General features: G+C 48.0%; 2 protein-coding genes across 18 annotated transcripts in view; one reads left to right on the forward strand and one right to left on the reverse strand.

Moving 5' to 3' along the window:
• Positions 1-15,601, reverse strand: part of Mef2 (myocyte enhancer factor 2) — a 653,808-nt gene that overhangs the window by 170,574 nt on the left and 467,633 nt on the right. The window contains exon 4 of one of the 17 annotated variants that reach the window (XM_069323720.1): positions 10,058-10,103. The exons of the other annotated variants lie outside the window; for them this stretch is intronic. The gene's annotated coding sequence lies outside the window, so the exon portion shown is untranslated. The remainder of the gene's footprint in view (positions 1-10,057; positions 10,104-15,601) is intronic. 17 annotated transcript variants of the gene reach the window in all.
• LOC138364361 (dynein heavy chain-like) overlaps positions 6,075-15,601 on the forward strand; it is a 32,483-nt gene continuing 22,956 nt past the window's right edge. The window contains exon 1 of the mRNA XM_069323973.1: positions 6,075-6,567. Within this exon, the coding sequence (XP_069180074.1) occupies positions 6,075-6,567 (493 nt within the window). The remainder of the gene's footprint in view (positions 6,568-15,601) is intronic.

The raw sequence follows: 15,601 nt of genomic DNA on the forward strand, positions 1-15,601 counted from the left end.
ATTTGGGTACTAAGCTTCCACCTGTGTTCCCATGTGCGTGTGCCACCCGTGTTAAATAATCCATCCTTGTGTGTGTGTGTGTGTGTGTGTGTGTGTGTGTGTGTGTGTGTGTGTGTGTGTGTGTGTGTGTGTGTGTGTGTGTGTGTGTGTGTGTGTGTCCTCTCGCTGTCCGTGGGAGAGGACAAGGCTGAGGGGTATCTGGGAGGGTTGAGACGGTAGTTTATATATCTCCCAGGCCTCCTCCCACCATCTCTCTCACACACACACACACACACACACACGCACACACATAGGTGAGTACACGCACACGCCCTGGCCCCTCCCTCTATGCACCCCAGTCACCTGGACCTCACGTTTCACGCACTCTCTCTCTCTCTCTCTCTCTCTCTCTCTCTCTCTCTCTCTCTCTCTCTCTCTCTCTCTCTCTCTCTCTCTCTCTCTCTGCGCCATCGTCTGTTCATTTCGGTCAAACACGCAGAGGAGTCGCGGGTATGTGCGCAAACACAAGTGAAAAGGTAATACGCAAATTGAAACATGTTTGGAAACGTGGTTGAATGGACAGTTGAAGCAAACTAACTCAGTGCACAGTTTGGCAGAGACTTAAGAGAATAAGAACCCACAGAGTCGCGAGGCATTGTATTTTACGGCAGCTAGCTTGACAAGTGTGTGTGTGTGGGTCTGAGGAGCTAGAGCTCAACTCAAGGGGGTAGGTGTGGGAGGGGCTTGGCCACACACTTTCCTATCTTTTTCTTTTGTGTTCACTTATGTCTCCATCTCTATACCTTCTTTAATATCTCACTCCCTACTTCCTCCTTCTCCTGCCGTTCCCTCACTCCCTATGTCTTTCCTACCCCGTTTCCCTTCCTCCCTACCTGCCTCTACCATACCCCAAGCACACACTTCTCTTCTACTTCCTGTGTCTTGTGTGTGTGTGTGTGTGTGTTCTCCAGACATCCGTCGTCTCCTCTCCCTCTTGCCACTTACATAGCCTCTCTTGTCTCTTCTTTTTCTTCTTCTTCTCATCTCCTGTCCAATCTCTTCCCCTCTTCCGTCATGTCTCTCCCTGTATGGAGGTCATCGCTACTCAGAAACACGTTCGATCCCCCGGTGACCACCCCCCAGACACCCTCGATCTTGACTTCAAAATCCAGCAGGAACTGTCTCCCGAGTTGTAGAGCCGAGACACCCTAGCAATGTTGCATCTTCAAGACGTTACGTCGCTAACTTGACCTTTTGCGATAGCTGCTTCCGGAGTTTGGCTCATGATCAACTGCTCGACTCATCCGGTTAACACGAAATCGATTTTCCACATCCGAATCGGAATGTAAGCGTCCAATTTGGTACGCGTTTACCGTCTGTGAAACTACAGCGATCCGTTGGGCGCATCGAGATGTTTATTTGTCATGAAAAGCGTACATTTTCCCACGCTTCTATACAGTGTTACTCTGATTAGTAATTATTCAGTACGTGGCCCCAGCCGCGTCTAACAGCCTGGTTGATCAGTCCAGCAACCAGGAGGCCTGGTCGACGACCGGGCCGCGGGGACACTAAGCCCCGGAAGCACCTCAAGGTAACCTCAAGGTAGGAGACAGGGAGGGGGGAGAAGGGGGGGGGAGGGCAGGAAGACGAGGAGGGAAAGAGGTGTAGGTAAGGTAGAGGGGTGAGGGAGGGAGAGAGAAGGGAGGGGAACAGGATGGGACAGAGGGAGAGATGAATGATAGAGCGTGGGAGATACCAAGAGGGCTGGCTACCCCTCCCACCCCCCTCTCCCACCAGTACCTGACCTAACCCTAACACTAATAACTCCTCCAACACCCCCTCCCCCCCCTCCCCCCCACCTACACACCCACCTACATCCTCAAAAATTAAACTTAACAAATACAAAGGTTTGCAACAAGATTGGTACCAGAGCTAAGAGCTACGAAGATAGTCTAATGGAAATAAATCTCACTACCCTAGTAGATAGAGGGAATATGATCACAACATACAAGATACCGCGGGGAATAGATAAAGTGAACAAAGATAGCCTCTTCAGATTCAGAGAAAGCAGGACAAGAGGACACAGGTGGAAGCTGGACAGACGAATGAACCAAAGGAACTTAAGAAAGTACTCGCACCCTGTACGGGGAGTTAACAAGTGGAATGCTCTAAAAAGAAGAAGCTGTGAAAGCCACCTCCATTCACAATTTTAAGGCCAGATTCGATGAAGAATTTGAAAGAATAGTGAAACGCAATTGAAAACTGAAATGCAACAGGTACAATGCCTTGTAGGCGGGGCATACAGAGCCTAGACCTCACTTCCCCGTAGGACACAGATAGGCAAGTATTGATAGGTAAGTACTCACCTTCACCTAACACCCACCTACACACACACACACACACACACACACACACACACACACAATGGGGCCTCATAGCCTGGTGGATAGCGCGCAGGACTCGTAATTCTGTGGCGCGGGTTCGATTCCCGCACGAGGCAGAAACAAATGGGCAAAGTTTCTTTCACCCTAAGTGCCCCTGTTACCTAGCAGTAAATAGGTACCTGGGTGTTAGTCAGCTGTCACGGGCTGCTTCCTGGTGTGTGTGTGTGTGTGGTGTGGGGAAAAAAAAAAAAAAAAAAAAGTAATTAGTAAAACAGTTGATTGACAGTTGAGAGGCGGGCCGAAAGAGCAAAGCTCAACCCCCGCAAAAACACAACTAGTAAACACAACTAGTAAACACACACCTACACACCCACACACACACGCACACACACACACACACACACACACACACACACACACACACACACACACACACACACACACACACACACACACACCTACAGCTCTCCCCAGCGCAAGGTGTGAACAGTTCTCGTCAAATTCCAGCGTGCAGCCCACCAAGTGAGAGGGTGAACACCCCACACGCTTGGCACTGTGCTCACTCACTCACTCACTCACTCACCCAACACATGCAGACGCCCTCGAAATAACCTAAATAATGGAGCAGTTAATGACACACACAACAACAACTAGGTGAGTACACACACATTACACATATACATTGAGAATCCCACAAGGTCTTCTCTGGACACTCTATTTTCTTCTCCGAGGCTATGGGTCCCTACAAGTACACGAGAGGTGGTACCATTATATGTATATTATATATATATATATATATATATATATATATATATATATATATATATATATATATATATATATATATATATATATATATATTAGTATATTTTGGTAGCAGTCTTTCCTGTAGACATATATTATTAAATATGACCGAAAAAGTAAGATTAATAATTCTAACACGAATTTTCTCAATCTTTCGTACATTTCTTTTCACTGTTGGAGGTAATTCAAAAATCAATTCTCCAAAATTCTCCAGGGAGAATTGATTTTTGAATTACCTCCAACAGTGAAAAGAAATGTACGAAAGATTGAGAAAATTCGTGTTAGAATTATTAATCTTACTTTTTCGGTCATATTTAATAATATATATATATATATATATATATATATATATATATATATATATATATATATATATATATATATATATATATATATATATATATATATATTATGACAGTATCAGACCACGAGGGAAGGATTAAGACAGGAATTTCCTTAAGTACTCTCATATTTAATAATACATCTTCAGAAGGATCAATGTGTTGATTTACACACATTATATATATATATATATATATATATATATATATATATATATATATATATATATATATATATATATATATATATATATACACTCAGACCCCTAAAAGAGATGGTAATTTCGGGGTATTTAAACCCCCCAAAGATCACCACCTCCCAAGGGCAACTAGAGCTAGTGAGGGGCTACTCATGTTCTTTCATCAAGGTCTGAGTTTGGTGCAGTGGGTTAAAGGCGTACCAGTTATGCCAGTTGCTGTGAGGCTTCTGTGCTGGCTAGGGTTCGAGTCTCCTGGTGGAAAAGCGTTCTAAAGTCGTAAAAAACTTCACTTGCGTGTTTAGGCAAGTTGTGCATTAAGCATAGACACAGAGTTCTCCCATATGGGAGAACTCTGTGTCTATGAACTCTCCCATATCTTGGGTCCCGCCTCTCACGATGCTCGAAGATCGTGAGAGGCGGGACCCAAGAGCCGTGTCTCACCCCAGGCACTAGGTGAGTACAGCAGCCCGAGGCTGAGAGACGTCCGCACGCAGCACTGACAGTGACATCTAGCTGAGAGTGAGGGGAGGAGTGAGGGGGAGGGGAGAGAAGTGAGGTAAGGGGTTGAGTGAGTGAAGCAGCGATGTAAGGAGATGAGTTAGGGGCAGAAGTGAGGTCAGGGGGACAATGAGATGCGAAGGGAAAGGATGAGGGGAGGAAAAGAGATGAGGGGAAAGGAATGAGGGGACGGATGTGTCCCCCCTGGACCCCACTACACTAAACGAGACGCCAAGAGGCTCCGGGCAAGACCTAACTAGCCGCCGACCTCTTAAAAGCTGTCCCAAAAGGAAACTTTGATATCAACACCTCCAAAGGTCAACCTCCTGACCCATCAACCAACGGGGCTGTGTGAACCAGACTTGACTGTCTTAACAACCCATACTTGAGCAGATCACCAATCAGTATAGTGACACTGATCTTGAGGTTATCTTGAGGTTATCTTGAGATGATTTCGGGGCTTTAGTGTCCCCGCGGCCCGGGGTGGTGGTATTATGATGGTGATAATAGCGACCAGTTGTTATCAATCCTGTGATGATGACCCCCCCCAGCTCCTAAACACCCCCCCCCTGCTCCTAAACCCCCCCCCCCCCCCCCCGCTCCTAACCCCCCCCCCTGCTCCTAACCCCCCCCCCCACTCACGTCTCTATCTCACTACTAGTTAATGGTCCCCCAACCTCCTGACACCCACAACAGCTGCCTTTTTCACCAAAGAAAAAGAAACAAGAATTAAAATTTCATATAGAATACAGTATAGTTTACAGAATACAAAGTATATACAATAGGAATACAATAGGAATACAATAGGAATACAATAGGAATACAATAGGTACGAGTTGGACGTTCAATAGGAACGAGTTGGACGTTCAAAAGGAACGATTTGGACGTTCAATAGGAACGAGTTGGACGTTCAATAGGAACGAGTTGGACGTTCACTAGGAACGAGTTGGACGTTCAATAGGAACGAGTTGGACTTCCAATAGGAACGAGTTGGACTTCCAATAGGAACGAGTTGGACGTTCACTAGGAACGAGTTGGACGTTCAATAGGAACGAGTTGGACTTCCAATAGGAACGAGTTGGACGTTCAATATGAACAAGTTGGACGTTCAATAGGAACGAGTTGGACGTTCAATAGAAACGAGTTGGACTTCCAATAGGAACGAATTGGACGTTAAAAATGTTGAGAAATATAAACCAGGGTTATGTCTTGGTAACCATACTACCATTACAGTACTTATGAGGGGAAGTGAAGGGGGGGGGTTGCTAAGAGAGGAGTGAGGGGAGGTTGCTAAGTAGCGAGGGGAGAGAACAGGCGGGGCCCCTCCACCTATTAGAGGTCATCTGAGGTCACCATGGTAACAACCCACACCAGCTGATGGTGACCTTTACTTCCGGTCACTATCCTTGACCCATCTCATTTACAACTTATCAATACCTCCCCTCACTCTCCCCCTTTACCTCACTCTCCCCCTTTTACCTCACTCTCCCCTTTACCTCACTCTCCCCCTTTACCTCACTCTCCTACCCAACCCTAATATACTCCCCTTTCGTCTTCCTAACTCTTTACCTCCTCCGTTCCTGCCCTTACCTTTCCCCTCCCTTCTCTCGCTCGCCTCTTCATCTCTCACAGTTCAACCTGTGTTCACACTGGTTTGGAAGCTTGTGTTCAAGCATCGTTGTTCATCACGCGTGTTCACCGTGTTCACCAAGTCCCGTGACATCGGGTGAGGGGGGGGGGGGTTAGGATTTTAAAGCAATTGCAGGAAAAAAAAATGTGATTCTTTGTAGTTTAAACTGATTTTAGTAGCTATCCACAGGACATGCTTGTCTAAGCTGTGGCCGGACCCCTCAACCCATCCTCAGGGCATGCTTGCCCGAGCTGTGGCCGACCTCCCTACCCATCCTCAGGGCATGCTTGCCCGAGCTGTGGCCGACCTCCCTACCCATCCTCAGGGCATGCTTGCCCGAGCTGTGGCCGACCTCCCTACCCATCCTCAGGGCATGCTTGCCCAAGCTGTGGCCGACCTCCCTACCCATCCTCAGGGCATGCTTGCCCAAGCTGTGGCCGACCTCCCTACCCATCCTCAGGGCATGCTTGCCCAAGCTGTGGCCGACCTCCCTACCCATCCTCAGGGCATGCTTGCCCAAGCTGTGGCCGACCTCCCTACCCATCCTCAGGGCATGCTTGCCCGAGCTGTGGCCGACCTCCCTACCCATCCTCAGGGCATGCTTGCCCAAGCTGTGGCCGACCTCCCTACCCATCCTCAGGGCATGATTGCCCGAGCTGTGGCCGACCTCCCTACCCATCCTCAGGGCATGATTGCCCAAGCTGTGGCCGGCCTCCCTACCCATCCTCAGGGCATGCTTGCCCAAGCTGTGGTCGAAAGCAGAAACGCATTTTTCGTGGTGGTGGTGGGGGGGGGGGGATTTATTTGCTTGCAAGTACGTAGGCGAGGCGCTAAATAGCGATTAGTACACGGGATGACAGCGTAGCATTGTTTGCGAACTGGGCGAAATGAAAGGGGGTCTGATAGCTGAGTAGATAGCGTTCGCGATTCGTAGTCCTGAGGTTCCGGGTTCAATCCCCCGGTGGAGGTGGGGGGGGGAAACAAATGGGCAGAATTTATTTCACCCTGATGCCCCTATTCGCCTGGTACTAAATAGGTACCTGGGAGTTAGACAGCTGCTACGGGCTGCTTCCTGGGGGACGGGAGGGGGTGTAACAAAATGGAGGCCTGGTCGTCGAGGACCGGGCCGCGGGGACGCTAAAGCCCCGAAATCACCTCAAGATAACCTCAAGATGGCCATTGTTGATGAGGAGAACTTTACGAAACTGTCTCGCCTTTCTTGACTCCATTTTTTGTCAATCCATCCCAATAAACAGTGGCTGAAAAAAAATGCTCAGTAATCAACAGTCCACTATACGGGCTCACCATAGCCCGTGCTACTTGCAACTTTTTGTTCCCAGTAACTGAATCTTAGAACAACAAACCACAACAGCTCATTAATCCTGGCGCCCAAACCTGTTTAAAGAATGAAAACCACTTTGTACACAGCCCGTCCTCCAAACAAAGACCCAAAGACCATTCCATGCACCCGCCAAACCCCAGCTGTTTATGAATGAAAATTACTTCTGCCCGAAACGCTTTGCGTAATAGTGGCTTTAGGCATTGTATGTACTAGCTCTATCTATTAACCCAACAAACTTTGTAAAATCTCTTTATGTATGTACCTTACCTAAATAAAAATTATTATTATACTTTGTTAAACACGACTCACAACTGATGTTCGAACTTTCCTCGAGCAGTGTTCGAATCTTATCTCTTAGATGTCTTATCCTTCAGCCCGTCCTCCATTTTTTTTTTAATTATCACGGGAAAGCGTCAAGGCATTAGGACCTTTATAGCACTTGGAAGGGGGTCAGGATAAGGATTTGGGATGGGACGGGGAACAGGAATGGTACCCAGCCACTTGGACGGTCGGGGATTGAGCACCGACCTGCATGAAGCGAGACCGTCGCTCCACCATCCAGTCCAAGTGGTTGGGTAGTCCGTCCTCCAAACAAAGACCCAAAAGTGATTCCATCCACCCGCCAAACCCCTTGTTCAGGAATAAAAAAAACGGTTTACACACGACTCACAACTGATGTCGTCCGAACACTTCCGGAAACAAGTGCTTCACTGACGACTTTTGTTCGAACCACAACGCTGTAAATGCTTCACCCACGTGCTACAAATGCAAATAATCGCCAACAGAACCTAAACACCTAACCTAACCTATGCCTAAATATGCACAATATGCTAATATATCATAATATTAATTTATACTTGCGAAAATTCCCGTTTTGAATGAACAGCATGTTAAAATTGATGAATGCGTCTGTGGGGTCGACCGCTGGATGGAATGGACTTGAGTCGAGGACGGGTTGTATCCTTCTACTATGAATACAAAAAATTGCCAGCAGAACCTAAACATGTAACCTAACCTAATGCAGGCCTAACTAATACAACCTATTTCTAGCATATAACAATATTAATTTCTACATGATAAAATGTTAATTTAGAATACCCGGAAACTCCAAATTGTTGAACGGGTCTTTTGAGCGACCCGTGGACGGAGCTGACCTCTGGACGGGTTACCCAGTGAAGCCCAGTATACCCAGAGACGCCTAGTATACTCAGTGAAGCCCAGTATACTCAGTGAAGCCCAGTACACTCAGTGAAGCCCAGTATACTCAGTGAAGCCCAGTATACTCAGTGAAGCCCAGTATATTCAGTGAAGCCCAGTATACCCAGTGAAGCACAGTATACCCAGTGAAGCCCAGTATACTCAGTGAAGCCCAGTATACTCAGTGAAGACCAGTATACTCAGTGAAGCCAGTATACTCAGTGAAGCCAGTATACTCAGTGAAACCCAGTATACTAAGTAAAGCCCTGTACACCCAGTGAAGCCCAGTATACACAGTGAAGCCCAGTATACTCAGTAAAGCCCTGTACACCCAGTGAAGCACAGTATACCCAGTGAAGCCCAGTATACTCAGTGAAGCCAGTATACTCAGTGAAGCCCAGTATACTCAGTAAAGCCCTGTACACCCAGTGAAGCCCAGTATACTCAGTGAAGCAGAGTACACTCAATAGAGTTAATGAATTGACAGTGTCACGGCCTGACACACACACACCCATATATCATATCGACTCTTCACATTCCTCATCCGCTCTCCCCCCACCATTCACCCTTTTCCCCCCTTTAACCCCTCTCCTTCCCTATCCCTTCCTACCCCCCTTCCCTTTTCCCCCGCTCCCCCTAGTCCTTCCCACTTGCGCTCCAGGGAGGTGTGGAATAAGATAAAAATAAAGTTGAGAACTACGGTACGCTGGTAACTGGATACCACCGGTAGATAGGCAGGCTGGTAGGCAGGTGTGTGTGTGTGTGTGTGTGTGTGTGTGTGTGTGTGTGTGTGTGTGTGTGTGTGTGTGTGTGTGTGTGTGTGTGTGTGTACTCACCTATTTGTGCTTGCAGGATCGAGCATTGACTCTTGGATCCCGCCTTTCCAGCTATCGGTTGTTTACAGCAATGACTCCTGTCCCATTTCCCTATCATACCTAGTTTTAAAAGTATGAATAGTATTTGCTTCCATATATGTGTGTGTGTGTGTGTGTGTGTGTGTGTGTAGTGTGTGTGTGTGTGTGTGTGTGTGTGTGTGTGTGTGTGTGTGTGTGTGTCCTGATTTGGTTTTTTTTTTTAAAGCACACAATTTCAACCTCTCTTTTTCTGTCCCTTATCCTGCTACTGTGTTTTTCAACCTCCCCCTCAAAAAAGTATATTACAGGACATTAGGGTTTAAAGAACAAACTTTTAATACACATATCGTAATGTACATTATATTGTATATTATATACAATTTGAAAGATTTTTATTTGTATTTAAATTATCTGCCCGACGCTCCCAAATCCACTGTTGATATATATACATTAAACTGCTTAACTAGCACCACGAGACTATAACTGGCTTAACTACCAATTGACGGTTTCCAAGATGAAGCTACCCAACTACTAACTACCAAACCAGGGAGGAGAAAGACACTGTGGCCCTAACAAGATCACAGACTATAGATCCTCTGTCTGCTATCCTTTGGGTAAATAATGGAACACTTTCAGGCTGTTCCCCCAATTCTTTGGCTTGCTGATGCCACACGCTTTTAGTCTGTCTGCTATCCTTCAACTATCATATGGTACAACATATGATAGTATTCCATGGAGAGGCGACTGCGATCACGCAGTTATCTCAAGAAATAAAGACACAAGAGGACATCTTAGAACTGTCACAAACTCTTCCCATTTACACATTACCTTTAGCACCTGTGGATGAAGAATCATCATCATCTTAGAAACACACCTGACAAGAAAAAGATACAAAAAACCAATTAGCTTACTTGAAATTCACTTTCATATTCTAATAAATGATTTTTAATGGGACAAAGAGGTACATTTTGAGAGCCAGACCTAATAGTTTTATAAAAGTTCATTGGCACATTAATATCCTTCAGTGGTTATAATGTTATATTGAAAAGTATAGTGTATATCTTATATCACCTTGACTTATATATAAATATACCACACAAATTACTAGTACAATACAAAATAACATACATGGCTGCTTCAAAAATAACATTTTAACTATTTTACACACATTACCCCCCCCCCCCTCGTTCTCTAAGGTAAGGGGAGATATAAGGGAAAATTGTGAAGGATGAGAGGATGCGAAGGGAGGAACGAGGGGAAAAATAAATGGGAGCAGACAGAGGGTAGCCCTCTTTACCCTCTTTAATGGTGGTGGTAGTAGAGAGAGAGAGAGAGAGAGAGAGAGAGAGAGAGAGAGAGAGAGAGAGAGAGAGAGAGAGAGAGAGAGAGAGAGAGAGAGAGAGACAGGAAGGAAATAGAGAAGGAGAGGAATGTAAGATGGTGGAGGGAAGAGTATGTGAGGAGAGACAGCCAGTGATGTACAACATATGTCGGAACAGCCTAACCTGACGGTGTGTGTGTGTGTGTGTGTGTGTGTGTGTGTGTGTGTGTGTGTGTGTGTGTGTGTACTCACCTATTTGCGGGAGTTGAGCTCTGGCACTTTGGTCCCCGCCTCTCAGCCATCAATCAACAGGTGTACAGGTTCCTGAGCCTATTGGGCTCTATCATATCTACACTTGAAACTGTGTATGGAGTCAGCCTCCACCACATCACTACCTAATGCATTCCATTTTTCAACCACTCTGACACTAAAAAGTTCTATCTAATATCTCTGTGGCTCATTTGGGCACTCAGTTTCCACCTGTGTCCCCTTGTGCATGTGCCCCTTGTGTTAAATAACCTGTCTTTATCTACCCTATCAATTCCTTTGAGAATCTTGTATGTGGCGATCATGTCCCCCCTAACTCTTCTGTCTTCCAGCGAAGTGAGATTCAATTCCCGTAGTCTCTCCTCGTAGCTCATACCTCTCAGCTCGGGTACTAGTCTGGTGGCAAACTTTTGAACCATTTCCAGTTTGGTCTTATGCTTGACTAGATATGGACTCCATGCTGGGGCTGCATACTCCAGGATTGGCCTGACATCACCACTGATAATCACGCCAATCTGGAATCATAAGATATCTTATGCTATACCTCCCACTTGCTATCCTCAAACCATCAACATTAAGGCAAGACTTAACACTTAAAAAACTTACACTTAAAGTGTCACAAGTATAAAAAGTGGACACTTAAAAAAAAAAAAAGGTGTCGATGTGGGTGTATGAAGAATAGAGGGAGAAAGGAGGAGAGAAGAAGAAAGATGATAAGAGAGGGAGATAAGGTTAATAATCACGGCAGCACAAGCTAAAACATTTGACGATAAGTGACAGAGATAAGGGAGGGGGGAGGATGGGGAGGAAGGGAAGAGGATGAGTGGGAGGTAAAGTGAGGGAGGGAGAGTGAGGGGAAGGGAGAGTGAGGGGAAAGAGACACGCTGCCCAAAACCAGACCACAGAGGCACCCCCCCCCTCCCCTCCCCCTCCTTCCTCTATCTCCCCCTCTTGCTTGGCCCCGCCCTAAAGAGGGAAGGGAAGGGAGGGAAGTTAGAGGAGGAAGTGAGGGAAGGATGGGTAGGGAGAGAAGGGGGTAAGGAGACACGGGAGGAGGGGACAGAAGTGGACAGGAAGACCAAGAATGATAAAACAACAAAAAACCCGGAAGATGATAATGACAGTAATTAGCAATGGCGGATGACTCTTAAGAACCAGACGAGGCAGGACATAGAATGGGGAGGGGAGGGGGGTAAGTGAACTAAGGGGAAACATTAAGAGGTTATCTTGAGATGATTTCGGGGCTTAGCGTCCCCGCGGCCCGGTCCTCAACCAGGGCCACCTTTTTGTTACACACACCCCCACCCACTCAAGAAGCAGCAGCCCTTAGCACCTATCAAACTCCCAAGAACCTATTTACTGCTAGGTGAACAGCGGCACAAGGTGACAGGAAACGTTCCCCCCCCCCCCTACCATCTCTACCCCTCCCGAGAATCGAACCCACGACCCCCCCAAACAGCGAGTTGAAACCCACACACACACACACCCGCTGAGAGAGGAGGCCCACCACCACACCACCTCCATGTTAAACTCAAATAAACAATTCATTAACCAATTACGCTGTTATTGAACGACAAAATCAACACCAAACAGCACAGCACTCATCGGTACTATCAAACACACACACACACACACACACACACACACACACACAGACTCACACACTCACACACTCACACACACTCACACGTGTTTGGAGATTAGCACGTAAGATGGTTCCTGAGACGATGGGAAGGAGAGGAGAAGGAAGGAGGAGGAGAAGGAGAAGAAAGGAGGAGGAGAAGGAGAAGGAAGGAGGAGGAGGAAGCCTACAAAGGAACCCGGATGCATCGTAGGAGGAAATGGAAACAGGAGGTGGAGGATGAGACGGAACGTGACTATGTGACCACGGGCGAGGAGAAGGGGAAGGGAGTGGAAAAGGGGAAGGGAGGAAAGGGAAGATAGGAGAGGGAAGAGAGTAACGAAAGTAGGAATTAAGTGGGAAAAGGAGAAGGGAGGAAAGGGAAAATAGGAGAGGGAAGAGAGTAACGAAAGTAGGAATTAAGTGGGAAAAGGAGAAGGGAGGAAAGGGAAGATAGGAGAGGGAAGAGAGTAACGAAGTAGGAATTAAGTGGGAAAAGGAGAAATGAGAAGGGAGAAACAATTGTGGAGACTAGAGAAGGAACATGATAGGAGAGGGGAGGGAGCAGAGGGGGGAAAGAGAAAAGAAAGGAAAGGAAGGAAAGGGAAAGATGGAGAGAAAGAGGGGAGTAAAGAACAAGTGGGAGGGAGGGAGGTGGCGATGGTCGACCGTTTATAAGGTCACTATCTGATTTGAATAATTTTATCTTGGAACATTATTGGGAGAGTGAGGGGAGATGGGGAGGGTGAGGGGAGATGGGGGAGGGGGAGATGGGGGAGGGGAGATGGGGAGGGGGAGGGGTAGATGGGGGAGGGGAGATGGTGGAGGGTGAGGGAGATGGGGGAGGGGAGATTGGGGGAGGGGAGATGGGGAGGGGGAGGGGAGATGGTGGAGGGTGAGGGGAGATGGGGGAGGGTGAGGGTAGATGGGGGAGGGTGAGGGGAGATGGGGGAGGGGAGATGGGGAGGGTGAGGGGAGATAGGGGAGGGGAGATGGGGAGGGTGAGGGGAGATGGTGGAGGGTGAGGGGAGATGGGGGGAGGGTGAGGGAGGGTGAGGGAGGGTGAGGGGAGATGGTGGAGGGTGAGGGGAGATGAGGGAGGGTGAGGGGAGATGGGGGGAGGGTGAGGGGGAGATGGGGGAGGGTGAGGGAAGATGGGGAGGGGGAGGGGAGATGGGGGAGGGTGAGGGAAGATGGGGGAGGGTGAGGAGAGATGGGGGAAGTGGTGAGGGGAGATGGGGGAGGGTGAGGGAAAATGGGGGAGGGTGAGGGGAGATGGGGGAGGGTGAGGGGAGATGGGGGAGGGTGAGGGGAGATGGGGGAGTGTGAGGGGAGATGGGGAGGGTGAGGGAAGATGGGGAGGGTGAGGGGAGATGGGGGAGGGTGAGGGAAGATGGGGGAGGGTGAGGGGAGATGGGGGAGGGTGAGGGGAGATGGGGGAGGGGGAGGGGAGATGGGGAGGCTGAGGGGAGATGAGGGAGGAGGCTGAAGGGAGACGGAGGATGCTGTGGGGAACACTTTGGGAAAGCCAGGTCAGAGACCGGACCGCGGAGACGTTGAGCCCCGAAATCAGCGTAAGGTAAGGTACCAAAAAAAAAAGAGAAGAACAATTAAGAAAACCAAGAATAAAGTAAGAATCAAATAAAATGATACATATTACAAGGCGAAGAAGGCGAACCTGAGAATAAGGAAAAACGGCGATAATTGACAAGGAAGCCAAGATGGGGAGGAACGCCAGGTGAGGGGAGAGAGATGAGACATGCAGGTAAGGAAGAGGGGGGAAAATGAGGGGAAGCAGAGGGTGATAAACTGGGGAGGAGAAGATGGGTAAGAGGGTTAATGGAGTGTAAGTGTGAAGGGAGAAGAGAGAGACTAAAAAAGAGGAGAAAAACAGTTATAAAAGGACAAAATTAGGGGGTAAAGTTAGGGTAGGTAAGGTAAAACAACCTAGAGTAAGGAAGAGAGGAGAGGTATAGAGGCAAGAGGGGTAATGAAGCAGGTGAGGGGAGGGGGGAAAGAGGAAGGGGAGGAGGGGGGGAGGGGAAGGAAGCAAGAGTCAAACAGTGCCGTGGGGGGGGAGGGGGACAGGCACTGAGGGGTGCCAGGAAGGTAACCTCACTGAGGGGTCCCAAGTGGCACCCCTCACGCTGTCACTGCCACTGCTCCTCGCGGTGACGGAGCGAGGGAGAGAGAGAGAGAGAGCGAGGGAGAGGGAGAGAGAGGAAGGGAGAGCAAGGGGGAGAGAGGGAGAGCGAGGGAGAGCGAGAGAGAGAGGGAGAGAGAGAGGGACATAATCACACCTACAAGACCTCCGGGGCGTGGCGTACACACACATATTTTTTAGTAAAGTTGTAATTCTTGTCTGGAGAACTTCCGGCCCCTCAACCCCCCACGCACAGACACGTGCGCGCGCCCATACACACACACACACACGAGACTGCTATACAAACTTGAGAGGCAGGCAGGAGTAAGCGGAAAGGCCCTAGCATGGGTAAGGAACTACCTAACAGGAAGGAGCCAGAGGGTAATGGTAAGGGGCGAAAAGTCGGACTGGCGAACAGTAATGAGTGGAGTACCTCAAGGATCGGTGCTGGGACCAATCCTCTTTCTAATTTACGTAAATGATATGTTTACAGGAGTGGAATCCTACATGTCAATGTTTGAGGATGACGCAAAACTAATGAGAAGAGTTGTGACAGAAGAGGATTGTAGGATCCTCCAAGAGGACTTAAACAGGCTGCAGAGATGGTCAGGGAAATGGCTACTGGAGTTTAACACCAGTAAATGTAAAGTTATGGAAATGGGATCAGGTGACAGGAGACCAAAGGGACAGTACACAATGAAGGGGAACTGCCTACCTGTAACGATTCGAGAAAGAGACCTGGGAGTGGATGTGACACCTAATCTAACTCCTGAGGCACATATAAATAGGATAACGACAGCAGCGTACTCTACACTGGCGAAAATTAGAACTTCATTCAGAAACCTAAATGAGGAGGCTTTTAGGGCGCTTTACACTGCCTACGTGAGACCCGTCTTAGAGTATGCCGCGCCATCATGGAGCCCCTACCTGAAGAAACACATAAGGAAACTGGAGAAGGTTCAGAGGTTTGCGACGAGGCTTGTCCCAGAGTTACGAGGGATGGGATATGAAGAGCGTCTG

This window comes from Procambarus clarkii, chromosome 13 (assembly GCF_040958095.1).
Source record: "Procambarus clarkii isolate CNS0578487 chromosome 13, FALCON_Pclarkii_2.0, whole genome shotgun sequence".
In the NCBI taxonomy this organism is placed as follows: Eukaryota; Metazoa; Arthropoda; class Malacostraca; order Decapoda; family Cambaridae; genus Procambarus; species Procambarus clarkii.